Raw genomic sequence first — 17,348 nt, 5'->3', positions numbered from 1 at the left:
TATGAGACAAATTCTCATTTGTGGGCAGTATGATCCAGGTGGATTAATTTGAAACCCAGATGTGAGCCCTGTGGGCAATAAATATAAAGAATTTTTCTATCTATTGACTTGAATTCTCTGAGACCCCACAACAATTCCTTGAGGACTGCTTTTATCTGGAAGTCAACAGTTGTGTCTAGTAGAAGACAAAGGAAAGCTACTTTCACTTACCAATAAATCAGTTTGTTAAAGGAACCGTTTATTTGATCCTCAGGCTCCAAGTAGTCCACTGAATTGGATATGATAGCCCTTCTTGAATTATGTCTTACAACAGAAAAAAAAATTTCCACCTAGAAATTTCACATTTGACTTGGTGTCTCTTTGAGACCTCATGATTTAGGGCCAGAGGTCAATTTCAACAGAAACCCAAAGGGGTAGAAGACACTACTCAAAGGCAGACTAAACAATAAGTTATTTAGAACATTGAATTTCCTTTCCTATAAAGTACTTTCAGAAGAAATATTAGCAAAGTAAACATAAATTAAAAATGTTAAGATACTCACCCAGGTGGAAGAGGACCTTGATTAACTGTATTGAGTTGCTGAGAAGCAGAATTTACAGGCTGTACTTGTCTAGAAGTTGGAGGTGTTGTTAAAGTCACAGTGGTAGGAGCTGCTGTTCCTTCAGGAATTACACTCATATTTGTTGAAGGTGATGACTCTGTACTAGACACGGGAGTTTCAGAAGGTGCAGATGGAGAACCATTGACAGATGCTAGAAATGGTTTCAGTAAGAAAATGTTAAAAGTTGTTGTTAATTTTTTTCTAAATTATGAGTGCAATTTTGATTTTTTAAAAGTTGGTAAAGGCCAAACACAAGCAAACTCATTTAAAAGCACATGACCAAAAATTCACAAAATGAATCATGGGATTACAAGTCTGGAGCTTGAAAGGAATAAAGAGGTCACAGAGTCCAAATGCAAGGGCAAGGAATTTAAGTTATTTTCCCAAGGTAACAGAGATAGGATGTGGAACAGGCCCTTTGAACTCAGTGCTCTATCTACTATATGAACCTACAAGCAAAAAAACCTTAAAGTTTATTTGAGATAAACCTATATACACCTCAAATCAAGATTTGAACGGAAAAACTGTTACAAGCCTTTTTCATTTTAAAATGTGATCATTCAGAATTTTCCTATGTATATTACTTGCCATTTACTCATTCTACCTTAAAGACAGTTAAGAGAAATAAAAGCTAAGGGACTCAATTATTTGACATTCTGTGGTGCTACACCAAGTTATGTATTATAGAACCTCAAAGCTAGAAGGGACCTCAGGGAACTTTTAGTCCTTTTATCCCCTTTTAAACTTTTTTAGTCCAAATGGAACCTAAATAGTAATACCCTGTACAACATAATTTACTGAATCCAAAACGATGGAGTACACCTTAGCAGAAGGGACTACCTACACTTTAACCATGAAGACATAATGTGAATGCAGTTGTCACCTTTCAAGGACAATGAGCTGTAAAAATTTCAATAGTCCAAGAAGGACTGATGGAAAGACTATCAAGTATCTCATGATTGTGTATGGGAAGATCATCCTTGTCAAAAAATGCAAAGAGACAAATGCAACCATGAAAACACTCTAAAAATAAGAAACAAGAGTTCTATTGATGTTCACCTGAACAGCAAATTAAAATAGAACATAATAATAACAAAGATCATAGCCATCAGTTATATTATTAACAGCTAACCCTTCCTATCTCCTTTAAAAATACCAACCTGGTCTACGAGGAGTGGGAGGAGGTGGCCGTGAAGGTCTTGGAGGCCTAGAAGGTTTAAAACCTTCGTTTGTGAGTGATGGAGAGTTACTGCCATTGACCCTTCTATTTTCACTGGGTCCTGGTTCCTCAGCATTTTCAGGTCCATTTGTATTTGATCTAGGTGAGGGGTAGGGGAGAAGGAACAAAAAAATAAAGAATTCCCTCTGAATCTTGCAAAGCATGACAGAAAAAAAAATCTCATCTCTCTATAGGTAAGACTCCTCATTTAGCCTTATCAAATATATATTTGGAGCAATTTTTATATATATAAGGTTTCTTATAAACATATAAGCCAGGTTTCAAGTAAGAATAGCTTATTTTCAAAATGAGCTGAGTGATTTTGAATGAATGTATATACATATGTATACTATACATATGTATAGTATATTTAGTATATTTCCTAACTGTGTGATCCTGAGCAAGACATTTAACCCTGCTTGCCTAAGTTTCCTCATCTGAAAAATGAGCTGGAGAAGGAAATGTCAAACCACTCCAGTATCACTGCCAAGAAAAACCCAAACAGAGGAGGCAGAGCCAAGATGGTGGAGTAGAAAGAGGCACATACACTAGCTCTTTTCCCACAGCCCACAAAATACCTGTAAAGAAAGACTTTCAACAAATTCTAAATCAGCAGAAGCCAGAGAACGACAGAGTGGAGGAGATTTCCAGCCCAGGACCTGGAAAGCTGACGGGAAAGATCTGTCCCATCAGACGTGGAGCAGAGCCCAGCCCAGGCTTGGCTGTGTAGCACCAGGAGGAACAGGGCTGGAACAGGCCTTGGGGGCAGAAGCCTCAACCCACAGGCAACAAGGACACTTCAAAGCTCAGGGAGAAGGCTTTTTGACCTCTGTGACAAGGGAGCAGGGTCCTCCCCTAGACCTGGGGCCAGGATGCAGCAGCGATGGCAGCAGGAGCAGCAACAGGTAGCAGCTGGCAGCGGCTGTGGTGGCCATGGCAGGCAGAAGCCTGCATCCACTGTTCCATTGTTGTAGCACTCAGCATAAAGCCCCTGGGGGCTGATACGAATCTCAGCCAGGAGCCAGGCCTGGGAGTTAACTCCTCTCCCTTGATTGTGCCACCTTGGAGGAACTGAGAACTTACAGGTCCCCAGAGTATACCCCTACTCTTGACAAAGGACCCAAAAATCAAGTAACTGGTCAGGAAAGTGCCCAAAAAGGGGAAAAAAATAAGACTATAGAAAGTTACTTTCTTGGTCAACAGGTATTTTCTCCCATCCTTTCAGATGAGGGAGAACAATGTTTACCATCAGGGGAAGACATAAAAGTCAAGGCTTCTGCATCCAAAACCTCCAAAATAAATATGCAATGGTCCCAGGCCACGGAAGAGCTCAAAAAGGACTTTCAAAATCAAGTAAGACCAAAAACTGGGAAGAGAAATGAGAGCGATGCAAGAAAATGATGAAAAGCAAGTCAACAGCTTGCTAAAGGAGACCCCCCCCCCCCCAAAAAAATGCTGAAGAAAATAACACCTTTAAAAATAGGCTAACTCAACTGGAAAAAGAGGTCCAAAAACTCAATGAGGAGAATGCCCTAAAAAGCAGAATTAGCCAAATGGAAAAGGAGGTTCAAAAACTCACTGAAGAAAATAATTCTTTAAAAATTAGAATGGAACAGATGGAAGTTAATGACTTTATGAGAAGCCAAGAAATTACAAAACAAAACCAAAAGAATAAAAAAATGGAAGAAAATGTGAAATGTCTCATTGGACAAACAACTCACCTAGAAAATGTTGGGACTGGAAGCTCAAATCCATGTGGACAGTCTCGGGCAGGTAAAAGTGGGACTTCTAAATCTTAGAGTCTTATGAGGCCCTCCATGAACAGCGGGGGTTCGAGAAGGTCAGACCGAGCTAGCTCGGCTAGCTCGGGTATTTCCGCCTCTCCCCCGGAGATACCTGATGGGTGGAGTCTCCCTGCCCTCGAGGTCGTCCCGGATTGGAGCACACCTAGTTACCTAACAGCACGGTATTGAGATGCAAACTGTGTGGCTGAAGATTAAGTAGGATTGAGGAAGCCTAAAAGCTCGCTTAGCACGTGTGGAGCCAAAGAGAAAAGTAGGGCTCCGCTTCTTTTCTTTCCTCTCTCCCCTCCCCCTCTCTCCCCCGCTTGTACTTCTACTTCCATTCCCTTAAGCTTAGCCTTCTTAGGAAATCTCCCCCTCTTCGTCCTAAGAAAGAAGACCCCCTGCACTTGTAACCGAAACCCTGTAATAAAGCTCAACCCCTGTTTGACTCTGGAACGTCCTTTCTCTCATACGTGCATCCGGCGTGGCCAGCCGAAGACCTGGACAGGTAAGAAAGACTCGGGTAGCCCAATACAGGCCTCTAGGTTTGGCAAGAAAACAGATTCAAGAGAGACAACTTAAAAATCATGGGACTACCTGAAAGCCATGATCAAAAGAAGAGCCTGGACATCATCTTTCATGAAATTATCAAGGAAAACTGCCCTGATATTCTAGAACCAGAGGGCAAAATAAATACTGAAAGAATCCACCGATCACCTCCTGAAAGAGATCCAAAAAGAGAAACTCCTAGGAACATTGTAGCCAAATTCCTGAGTTCTAAGGTCAAGGAGAAAATATTGAAAGCAGCTAGAAAGAAACAATTTTAATATTGTGGAAATACAATCAGGAATAATACAGGATGTGGCAGCTTCTACAGTAAGGGATTGAAGGGCTTGGAATATGATATTCCAGAAGTCAAAGAAACTAGGATTAAAACCAAGAATCACCTATCCAGCAAAACTGAGTATAATACTTCAGGGGAAAAAATGGTCATTCAATGAAATAGAGGACTTCCAAACATTCTTGATGAGAAGATCAGAGCTGAAAAGAAAATCTGACTTTCAAACACAAGAATCAAGAGAAGCATGAAAAGGTAAACAGGAAAGAGAAATCACAAGGGACTTACTAAAGTTGTCCTGTTTATATTCCTACATGGAAAGCTATTTGTAACTCTTGAAACTTTTCTCAGATTACACACACACACACACACACACACACATACACACAGCACAGGGTGAGTTGAATAGGAAGGGATCATATCTAAAAAAATAAAATGAAGGGATGAAAGAGGAATATATTGGAAGGAGAAAGGGAGAAATGGAATGGGACAAATTATCTCTCATAGAAGTGGCAAGAAAAAGCTTTTCCAATGGAGGCAAAAAGGGAGGAGGTGAGAGGGAAAAAGTGAAGCTTACTCTCATCACATTTGGCTCAAGGAAGGAATAACATGCACACTCAATTTGGTATGAAAATCTATCTTACACTACAGGAAAGTAGGGGAGAAGGGGATAAGTAGAGTGGGGGAGATGATGGAAGGGAGGGCCAATGGGAGGAAGGAGCAATTAGAAGTAAACACTCTTGGGAAGGGACAGGGTCAAAAGAGAGAATAGAAGAAATGGAGGTCAGGATAATATGGAGCGATATGTAGTTAGTCTTACACAACATGACTATTATGGAAGTCATTTCCAAACTACATATATATAGCCTATATTGAATTGCTTGCCTTCTCAGTGGGGATGGGTGGGGAGGGAGGAAGGAAAAGAAGTTAAAACTCAAAGTTTTAGGAACAAATGTTGAGAACTGTTCCTGTGCACAACTGGAAAATAAAAAAATACAGGTAATGGGGTATAGAAATTTATCTTGCCCTACAGGACAAGAGAGAAGATGGGGATAAGGGAAGGGAGGGGGTGTTACTAGGGAGGCACATTGGTGGAAGGCGCAATCAGAATGCAAGGTGTTTAGGAATGGAAGAGGGGAGAGATGGGAAGAAAATCTGGAACTCAAAATTTTGTGGAAATGAATGCTGACAACTTAAAATAAATAAATAAATAAAATTTTTGAAGGAAGGGGAAAAAGAGAAAAACCCAAATAGGGTCAAGGAGAGTCAGGCATAGCTGAAAAATGACTGAACTTGTACAAGAACTGGAAACAAAGTAGATGCCCATCTACTGAGGAAGGGCTAAACAAATTGTGGTATATAAATGTAATGGAATACTACTGTCTACAAGAAATGATGCATATGGTGAATACAGAGAACCACAGAAAGATTTACCTGAACTGATGCACAGCAAAATATACAGAGCCAAGAAAACAATATACAAAGAACTATAACAAATTTAAATTGAAAGAACTACATACACACACACACACACACACACACACACACACACACACACAATCGAAGTAAATATAACAAAATTAAAAAGATCAAGCAGGACTTAATTGAAGAGGTATGACTTGGTGGAAGCGGGAGGTTCAGAAGAGGTCCATAATTATAATTGCTATTACATGTGTTTTCAAACTTTTTTTTAATGTATTGATTAGTTGTACTGTTGTTTCTTTCCTCTCTAAAAAAATATTTGTTATATGAACTGATTCTCCAGAAGATGGAGGAATACCTGGAATAACTATAAAGATATATGAAACAGAAGAGAATAAAAACTTATTTTTAAAATTCTATCACTCTAAATAACTTTGGTAATAAAGGCTGATCAGAGAAAAGGACAAAACACTGGATTTTTAAGAATGTGAAAATAAAACATACTGTATGACAAAAAAGTCAAAAGTGTGATAGAAACAGGATTTTAAAAAGAGCTTAGAACATCCTTCAAGAATTTCCTCTTCTCTTCCTCATCTCACATCACTAAGGTGTCTTCGATCACTTTCTCATCCACATGAAGAAATGGTCTTTCTCTCTGACAAGGCAAACTCCTCTACCTGCACAAATAATCCAATCTATCCTGTCTTCTTCAGTAGACTGTCTTTTCTATCACATCCACTCTCTCACTTAATCTTCAATTTATCTCTTCAATCTATCTCTCACTTATCTTCAATCTATCTCTACCTCTAGGCACTAGGCCCTCCTAGTGCCTATAAACTCCCCCATCCTCAAGAAATCCTCCTTTTGATATCTATCCATTCCTTGACCTATATCTCTTTTCCCTTTTGTGGCTAAACTTCTTGAAAATACCAACTACAGACAATGCTTCCACTTCTTTCTGCTCGTTCCCTTCCTTAATTCTGCACCTAACTTCCAAGCCTGTAAATCAACTGAAATTGCTCTCGCCACAGTTAATAACAATCTTCTAACTGTGAAATCTAAAGAACTTTTCTCAGTCCTCATCCTTCTTGATCTCTCTGTAGCTTTCTCTCTTTCATACCTTCTTCTCTGGGCAGCTAGGTGGTGCAGTGGATAAAGCACCAGTGCAGGAGTCAGGAGAACCTGAGTTCAGACCTCACTTCAGACAGTTGACACTCACTAGCTGTGTGATCTTAGGCAAGTCACTTAACCCCAACTGCCTCATCCTGAGTCATCTCCAGTCATCCTGATGAATATCTGGTCACTGAATTCAGATGGCTCTGGAGGAGAAGTGAGGCTGGTGACCTGTGCAGCCCTCCCTCACTCAAAACAAAGTCAAGTGCAAGTCATGTCATTATTTCTCTGATGGCATGGTCTTCAGCAATGAAGGATGAACACACCTTCTTCTCCATGATACTTTCATCTCTAGTTTTTTATGACACTATTTTCTCCTCATTCTCTTTCTATCAGATTGCTCTTTCTCAGTCTCCTTTACTGCATTTTCATACACATCATACCCTCTAACCATGAGTTTCCCACAAGGATCTGTCCTGGTCCATCTTCTCTTTCCTCTATACTTTTTCACCTGGTGATCTCATCAGCTCCCAAGAATGCAATTAACATCACTACATAGATGATATTCACGTTTTATTTGTCCAGCCATAACCTCTGCTGACCATCACTTATATCTCCAACTGCCTACTGAATTTAGAATTTACATTTGCATTACATAAATCTACATTTAGAAATAGATGTCTTGGGGGCAGAGCCAAGATGGCGGAGTAGAAAGACGCACATACACATAGCTCCGAACCCACAACACATAGAACGGCTACAAGTAAGTAACTCACGGCGAATTCTGCACCCAGATGCCACGGAACATTGGAGTGAGGGAGATTTCTGTTCCGGAGAGACCTGCAAACCTCTCACGGGGGGGGGTCCTTCGTGCTGCGGATTGGGCGCCAGGTCTGGGAGCAGAGGGCAGCCCTGCAGCGGCGCGGCACCAAGAGGAAAAGATCCGAGCGGGCTTCAGGGACGGGATCACCAGCGGCTGCACAAGTCCCTCCACCCACAGGTGACCGGGGTCGGTGAGAGAGTCTCTTTGGTGGGTCGAGAGGGGAGTGGGGTGCCCCCATAACTCAGGCCCCCTCGGGAGGCAGAAGCTGAGAGGCGGCTGCAGACAGGGGATCCCCAAGCAGGCGGGAGCCTGGATCCATTGTGGAAGGTCTGTGCATAAACCCCCTGAGGGAACTGAGCCTGAGAGGTGGCCCTGCCCCGACCTGACCACCTGAACTTAATCTCACACTGAATAGCAGCCCTGCCCCCGCCAAAAGCCCTGAGGCTGGGAAGCAGCATTTGAATCTCAGACCCCAAGCACTGGCTGGGAGGATCCGGAGCAGAAGTGGGTGTGAAGAGAATATTCAGAAGTCAAGTCACTGGCTGGGAAAATGCCCAGAAAAGGGAAAAGAAATAAGACTATAGAAGGTTACTTTCTTGGAGAACAGACATTTCCTCCCTTCCTTTCTGATGAGGAAGAACAATGCTTACCATCAGGCAAAGACACAGAAATCAAGGCTTCTGTGTCCCAGCCCACCCAATGGGCTCAGGCCATGGAAGAGCTCAAAAAGAATTTTGAAAATCAAGTTAGAGAGGTGGAGGAAAAACTGGGAAGAGAAATGAGAGAGATGAAAGAAAAGCATGAAAAGCAGATCAGCTCCCTGCTAAAGGAGACCCCCCCAAAAAAATGTTGAAGAAATTAGAAATAGATGTCTTATAGATATCTTAAACTCAATATGTCCAAAATTGAACTCATTATCTTTTCCCCAAAGCCCTTCCCTTTCTTCCAAACTTCCCTATTACTGTTAGGAGTACCACCAACCTCCCAGACCCAAAAGCTAGTTGGCACCCTCAACGCATTACATGGCACCCTCAATGCACAACCAATCAGTCATCAAGTCCTACTATTTCTACTTCTGTATTACCTCTTTATATGCCCCCTTCCTCTCTTTGACATTGCCATCACTCCAGTCCATGTAAACCCTCATTCACCTCATGCTTGGATTACTGCAATAGTCTTTTGGTTCCCTTAGCTCAAGTGCCACCCTCCATCTGTCTTACAATCAGTGGTCAAACTGAGCTTCCTAAAATGTAAGTCTAGCCATGTCACCCTTCTATTCAGTCAACTCCACTAGTTGCCTATTGCCTCCAAGATCAAATATGCAATTGGCTGTTATATAAAACCATCTTTAACTTATCTTGTTCCTACTTTTCCAGTCTTCTTACATCTTACCCCTAACTTCCCACCATATATAGCAATTTAATCAGTCAATAAACATTTATTATGTACTATGTGACTGTGACACTGGCCTCCTTTCTGTTTTTTACACTAGATACTTCAACTCCTGACTAAACATTTTCACTTGCTGTCATGAATCTGAAACTCTCTCCCTCTTCTTTTTTGCCTCCTAACCTCTCTGGATTCCTTCAAGTCTACCAACCATAAGAGGGCCCTCATTGCTACTAGACAATCCTTCTATAGATCTTAATAATTCATTATTCCATTCTCCACAGCAGCTCTTTCAAACCTTTTCATCAGTCCTCAAACTTCCCCTAGCTCCCCCTCCTCCTATCCTCTCAGCTGAGAACCTTGGCCTTATGTTTTACTAAAAAGAAAATTTGAGGCCATATACCATGAGTTTGTCTCCCCCTCCTCATCTCATTTCACCCAGAAGCATTCTGCTACTATCTCCTCCTTTACCTGTCTCATAAGAAAGGGCCCTCCTCCTTGCCAAGGCAAACCCTTCTACTGCACAAGTGATTCCTATTCCCAGGATTCCCTCTCTTCCAATCGAGTATCTCCTCTATCATCCCTACCTACTCTCACATATCTTCAGTCTCTCCCTTTCTACTGGTTCCTTTCCTATTGCCTACAAACATGTTCATGTCTTCCTCATCCTCAAAAAACTCTTACTCCTATACTCACTCTCATCCTATATCTCTTCTACTTTTTGGGGAAAAATTTCTTGAAAAGCCATACAATAAATGGCTTCATTTCCTCTCCTCTCACTCTCTTTTTAACTCTACAGTCTGGCTTCTGACCTTATCATTCAACCAAATTATTCTCTCCAAAGCTGTCGGGTTTTTCTCAGACCTCTTTCTTCTTGATCTCTGTGCAGCCTTGGACAATGCCAAGCTCCTTCTCCCTCTTAATACTATCTTCTTTCTAGGTTTTCAACTATTCTTCCCTGGTTCCCCTGCTACCTTATCTTACGGTTCTATCTCATTCTTCTCTTGCTGCTCATTATGGGTGTCCCACAGGGTTCTGTCCTAGGTCTTCTCTTCCTTTTGTAATACTTCACTTGAGGATCTCATCAGCTCCCATGGATTTAATTATCAATTCTATACTGATGTTTCTTAAATCTACCTATCTGTCCTAATCTCTCTGCTGACCCTGAGTCTCACTTCTCTAACTTTCTTTAAAGACATTTCAAACTGGATCTTAAACACAACACATCCAAAACTGAACTCATTATCTTTTCCCCTAAACTATCCTTCCCTCCTTCTTCCAGACTTCCCTAATACTGTGAAGGGCATAAAAATCCTCCCAGTTTCCCAATATAAGTGTTATCCCTCAACTCCTCACTATGTCTCTCACCACCCATATAGGAACTGTTCCCAAGACGTGGTGATTTCACATTTGCAACATCTCTCGAATATGCCCCTTTCTCTCCTTTGACACTACCTCCACCCTGGTGAAAGCCCCTCATCTTCTCAGGTCCATACTATTACAACAGTGTGCTGGTTGTTCTGCCTGCTACAAGTCTCCTCCCATTCTAGGAAATCCTTCATTCAGCCACCAAAGTTATTTTCCTAAAGTGCTGTTCCAACTACATCACTTTCATATTCAATAAATTCAAATGGCTCTTTATCACCTCTAGGATCAATTACAAAATCTTCAATTTGGTATTCAAAGTCTAGCCCTCCATCCCTGACCCTTCCAGTCTTCTTACATTACACACACCTCCCCATTACACATGCTTTGAACTAGTGACCCTGGCCTCCTTGCTGTTCCATGAATCAGATACTCCATTTATTGTCTCTGGGTATTTTTTCTGGTGAAAATCCATGTTTCATGCTTTGAATGCTCTCTTTCCTCATCCTTGCCTCCTGGCATCCCTAGCTTCCTTCATTCAGAACACCCTAAAATCCCACCTTACACAAGAAACATTTCACAATCTCTCAATTCTAGTTGCCTTCTCTCTCCTTATTTAACCTATTTAACCTATACATAGCTTGTTTGCACATACCGGTTTGCTTGTTCTCTCCCATTAGACTGTAACGTACTGAGGGTAGAGACTGTCTTTTGTCTCTTTGTATTCTCAATGCTTAGCCCAGCGCCTAGCACATATTAAGTATTTAATAAATACTTACTGACCTGCAAAAAGCAATTCTCCATAATCTTAAGATTAGTGCTGTCCCTCTGGTAATTATTTCCAATCTATCTTGTACATATCTTACTTGCACAATGTTGCTTGATGTTGTCTGCCCTATTAGATTATAAGCTCCTCAAGGAACAGGTACTTTGTTTTGTCTTACTTTTATTTCTAGAGTTTCTTATAGTCCCTGGCAAACAGTAAGTGTTTAATAAATGACTAATGTCTTAGCTAAACTCACTAATGTTAATTTCTCTTTTGGTTACAAAAATGAAAATAAAACTTAGGAAATAAAAGAAAATCTAAATAAAACCAAAAGTCTGAGCTATCAACAGAACAAAAACAGTAAGCAGCTCAAACAGAATAAAACTTCTGTCAAAGTGAATTTTCACTTCACAATGATCAAACTTATTCGTTTATGAATTACAAAACTGTAAAAGTAAATGCAAAGAGGTTGCTGAACCACTTTGTAGTACACTTTTGTTCCAGTAGCTCTCAATCCTTTGTAGAAGGAATAAGTAAAAAATATGTATCACATAAAACTGTAACAGAAATCTAAAGCTAGTCTAATTAATTTTGGTTCACTCACTCTTCTTCCCTTGGACCAAGTATAGTTCCGTGATGTTCTTATTAAAAGTCAATTTCTGAATTTTTAGATTTCTGAAATTTTACCTGACTTGAATGTTATTCTAAAAATCATCTTATAGAGAAACATTCTAATTATATTCTAGTATGTATTAAGCACTACACAAATTCAAATATGAAGAACTGATTCTTGATGTCTACAACCTCAATACCCAAAATGGGCATATATCAGACACTGAAACTTAACAGAGGCATATCAGTAAACAAAAATGTATAAGGAATTTACATGCTATATGGATCTAAAAATAGCATTGTCTAACAATAAAATCTTCAGAAGATCAGGTACTAACTTCCTTGGAATCTAACAATGACTAAAAAGAGAAGACAACTGGAATATACAAGCTATTCAGGTCCATTATGAAAAATATCAGGATACTAAGGCTAGATTCATGTTACAGACAAAGCATGATTTTTTTTAAAGTAAAAATTCTAATAAAGTTCCTCTGTAAATTTCCTGGATGGGAACTATCAATGAGTGACAACAGATGCCAATATGCAAAGAACCTAGTCAGCTTCGTTAAGGGGTTTGGCAGCATTTTGGGGCAGGGGGAGCAGGAAAGAGATCCCAGAAGAGGGAAAGTCAGGGCTGTAATTGGAGGTGATTTTTAGAAATAAACCTTATCACTAACCCAACATTTGTAAATCTTTAAATCCCAAAGGGCCTTTTTCCACTTACGAGGCATATAGTGTTGAGAAAAGCAAAGAGATGAAAACTGATTAAGGTGGGGCTTTAATATTACCTTTCTATAAAATCTAGAATAAATCCATGACATCATTTAGTCTTGTTAAACCTAATATCAAAAAACTGGCAACAAGTTATATAACGGAAGATTTAAATGGGAGTGCACAAATCTGTACAATCCCACTTATATGATATGGGATGATATAATAAATACACCTTCCAAAAAGTTGAAAAAGCAACCAAATAATCTTTTGTAGGGAATTCCTTTCTCAAGGAATACATAATAGTATAAAAATGGAGCATCTACCTATCTACAGAGACATATATTTCTATGTTTCCAGTATTGTTTCATATTGTATTATGACTAAAAATGGCAAATATCTTCTGTAAACAAAGATGATGATATTTAACAATGTTAACTTGTCAGTGGTAACACAAATCAATCTTTATCTGGTCTTGTGTCATATTTTACAGTCAATGGTCTGCTCTTTTCCAGCTAAATAATCTAAGATCTGTAGAGGTTTATATACTCTGATTTCCCTAAAATCCTTGATGCTCTCCTGAGTTAATGGTGATTACCTCATCACACACACACACACACGCATACAAACTTCTATATAAAGTGATATTTTTAATATATAATGCAAATTTGCCTATGGATATAAGGGAGGGATAGTAGGAGGGAAGTAGGAAGGATGCAGAGTGTCCATGGAGAGAGGGGGGGCTACCACATGATTCAAGGACACATTGGGGTTAGAGACAGAAAAGGGAGAGCAGAAGAGAAGCACATGGGGACTGGGGCCAGCCATGTGGGAGGCCTGGATCGAGAGGAAGCACATAGAAAGAATAAACATAGGTACCAGACAGGGACACTGACAGGAGAGAATAAGCAACATGCAGGGTTTGGAGACATACATGTAGCACCCTAGCTCAGAAGACAGATGTGTGAGCCAAACATACAGGCATGTGGGTAGAGCAGGGTAAAGTCCTCCTCTCAGTGCAGGAGATCTCAAGCCAAGCCCTTCAACTATTAGTGGTGGCAAAGTTTCATCCATTCTGCTTCCACTTGGGGAGTGGGTGGGTGGGTGTATTTTTAGGATTTTTTTTTTTGGTGGAGGGTGAGAAACTGCAGAATGCTGAGAGACAGAGAGAGAGAGAGAGAGAGAGAGAGAGAGAGAGAGAGAGAACACATAATACTGCACTGTAAAGTTAACCGAGATGGCTTTTTGGAATGCAGATTTCTTTCCATAAAGTATAATATGGGTAAAGCAAATTCATGTAAAATGAGAAGTGTGTGTGTGTGTGTGTGTGTGTGTGTGTACACACACATATATGAAAAGACTGATACATCATTCTACCATTCATCCCAGGAAAACTACCAAGTAGCATAATTCTTCTGGAGTTTTTAATTGTGTTTTCTAGGTGCCAACCATGACTGCCTACCTATTTGTCTGGTCCAAGTTAACTCACTGTTATCACTTTATTTATACTAATTGTTGAACTAAGCTTCATCAACTTGGGAAAAATAAACATTTACCTAATTTACATATCCTTATGGGCATCAATGTCCAAGTTTAAGATTAACAAAAGCTTTTTGTGATTTGCAACCAAGATGACTGCCTATACAGGAGGTAGACAACCCTCTCCCACATGCCTGCTGTAGCACAACTCTGAAATCTGAGCAGATGATAAAGAAAGCCAATGGGAAACCAGAGGAAGTGACTTTTTCTATCCCAGAACTGAACAAAATGAAGCCTGAGGGAAACAGGAAAGGGGGTCACCAGGAAAGCCATTAAGATTGCAGGGTAGCCTCAAGACTAACTAGAGGTAAGGCAGATATGACCACAAATCAGCCTGTAAAGCTCTGGGTGTAGAGGTAGCAAAGGCTTCTTTTCAGAAAGTGACATGATGGTCAGAAAGCCTTAGGGAGGGAATCTTGGAAGCCCTCAGTAAAGGTAGTACCACAACACTCAGGCTAAGACATCTTTGGCTCCGGGGCTTCTGAGATCCTTAATACTCAATCCTGAGATGCCAGAGAGGGCATGAAGATCCAGAGACGCCTACTACCAGGAAGTAGAGGTCATACCAAAAATCTATTGTGAGAACAAGGAACGTCAACTGACCACTGCATTTAAAAGAACAACAGGGAGCAGAACCTGGCCCTGGCGAAACCCATAGGTAAGGAATAAAGGTGGAGAAATGAGCAAATCAAGGAAACCAACAATCAAAATATCAAAAAACGATTGTAGACATAGAGATCCACAAAAGGAGAAACTAACTCCATAAGAACAGCCAGCAGAAACCCTAAAGAACAAAAATCAATTTGCAACAAGGCTAATACCAACACTGAAAAGGAATGAAGCAACAGATAACAAAACCTCTGGTGGAAGAACAGAAAGGAGAATAAACACTAAGAAGAGAAAGTGATAAACCTTAAACAAGAAATGAATTCCTTGAACACTAGGATACACAAAATAGAAATCTAAATTACTTTACCATGCAGCAAAAAATATTAAAACAAAACCAAAAAACTGAGAAAAAGAGAAGAAAATGTAGGATGTATCTGATACCACCCCCCAAAATAAACCAACTGGTGTGGAAATCAGTTCAAGACGTAATTTAAGAATCCCCAGAACCTCTCAAAAACATGATTTCAAAATAAAAAGACTGAACATTATCTTCAAGAAATCACAAGTGAAAACTGATCAGAGCTATTAGAATCACAAGGCATTCCAACTGAAAAATAGGGGAAGTTCTCAAGGAAAGAAATCCAAGCCATACCGAAAAAAATTGCTTCAAATCAACAATAGGGAAATGCAAATTAAAGCAATGTTGAAGTTCTATCTCACAACCTTCAGATCGGAAAAGACAAAAATGGAAAATGATAAATGCTAGAGAGACTAAAGAAAAAAAGACACAATAAAGCACACTGTTGGTCGAGCTATGCATTCAGTCACTCTGGAAAGCAAGCTGGCGCTCTGCCCATATAGTGATTAAACTAGCAGGCCCAAACCTCAAAGACATCAAAGCAAGAGGAAGAGAACATATACACACAAAAATATTTATAACATCTCTTTTGTATAGTGGCAAAGAACTAAGGGAGTACCTATCAAGTGGGAAATGGGTAAACAAATTATGGTTTCTGAATGTAATATAATACATTCTGTATGTAACAAAAAAAAAGAGAACGTTTCAAGGAAACATGGGAAAACTGGTGTAAACAGAATGAAATAAGTAGAACTAGGAAAATAATTTATAATATTAACAACAACATTTCAAAACAGGATCAATTTTGGAATACTTAAGAATTCTGATAAATGCAATGATCAACATGATTCCAGAGAATCAGTGGTTAAGGTATGCTACCCACCTCCTGAGAGGTGATAGATTAAATACGTAAAATGAGACACATATGTTTGGATATGGCCAATATGGGAAGACGTTTTACTTAGTCATATGCATGTTTTCTAAAGGTTTTCTTTCTTCTTTTCCATTTGCCAGGGGAATATTGGAGAAAGAAAATATGAATGATAATTGAAAATATTTTTAATTTTTTTAAAAAGCCACTAATCACCTCCTAAAAGAATCCCCAAAAGGAAAGTTCCCATAATCAAAATCCAGAGTTCCCACATCAAAGAAAAAAATGCTCTAAGCATCCAAAAGTAAACAGTTTAAGTAACATGGATCCACAGTCAGGATCTCACAAGACCTGAAAATTTCTACTAAAAACCAAAAGAGCTCTTGGAATACAATATTTCTCTTTTTGTGGTATTTATTTGGCATTTAATTTTTCCCCAGTTATATATAAAAACAATTTTAAACATACGATGTTAAAACTTTTGAGTTCCAAATTCTCATCCTTCCTCCCTTCCCACCCACGCACCCTCTTTGAGAAGGCAAACAATTCCATATAGGTTATACATGTGTAGGCATACAAAACACTTCCATAATAGTCATACTGTGAAAGACTAACTATATTTCCCTATTCTATCCCACCCTCTATTTATTCTATCCTCTCACACTCCCTCCTCCACGCCTCCCCCAATCTGTCCTCCTGTCTATCGGCACCCCTCCCACCTTATCCCCTTCCCCCACTACTTTCCTGTAGGGTAAGAAAGACTTCCATGCCTATTTAAGAGTGTATGTTATTTTCTCCTTAAACCAATTCAATGAGAGTAAGGTTCACTCATTCCCTCTCACTTCCTCCCTCTTCCTGACTACTGTAAAAACTTTTTCTTGCCCCTCTTGTGTGAGATAATTTACCCCATTCTACCTCTCCCTTTCTCCTTCTCCCAGTATATTCCTCTCTCACCCCTTAATTTTTAGTTATCCTTCATATTCAACTCATTCCTGTGCCCTCTCTTTCTTTCTCTCCATATATATGTACGTGTGTGTGTATGTATATATATATATACATATGTATATATATATACATACACACACACACATATATATATATATGTATATATATATATTCCCTCCAACTACCCTAATAATGAGAGAGGTAAGAAACCAAGGATTAAGAGGAAGGATATCACTTTGAAGGGTATAAGGTATAAGCAAAACAAATGTCTTGATCCTGAAAGGAGTATTAAAAGAAAAAAGAGAAAAGAACTAGAATCTGAGGGGGGTGGGATAGGGTGATAAACCATCAAATGGGTAAAAGTTGAACAAACTATGTGGTA

The 17,348-nt window shown here is 39.6% G+C and overlaps 1 protein-coding gene across 5 annotated transcripts in view; it reads right to left on the bottom strand.

Annotated features, from left to right (window-relative positions):
* The window catches only part of ITCH (itchy E3 ubiquitin protein ligase), a 171,835-nt gene that overhangs the window by 70,598 nt on the left and 83,889 nt on the right, over positions 1 to 17,348 (bottom strand). For all 5 annotated transcript variants that reach the window (XM_072631306.1, XM_072631305.1, XM_072631304.1 and 2 more), the window contains 2 exons: positions 1,763 to 1,920; positions 543 to 753 (listed from right to left, as the gene is read on the bottom strand). In XM_072631306.1, coding sequence (XP_072487407.1) covers positions 543 to 753; positions 1,763 to 1,920 — 369 coding nt within the window. The remainder of the gene's footprint in view (positions 1 to 542; positions 754 to 1,762; positions 1,921 to 17,348) is intronic.

This window comes from Notamacropus eugenii, chromosome 1 (assembly GCF_028372415.1).
Source record: "Notamacropus eugenii isolate mMacEug1 chromosome 1, mMacEug1.pri_v2, whole genome shotgun sequence".
Classification (NCBI taxonomy): Eukaryota; Metazoa; Chordata; class Mammalia; order Diprotodontia; family Macropodidae; genus Notamacropus; species Notamacropus eugenii.
The sequence above is the reverse complement of the archived record's forward strand: the minus strand, read 5'-3'. Positions and strand labels throughout refer to the sequence as shown.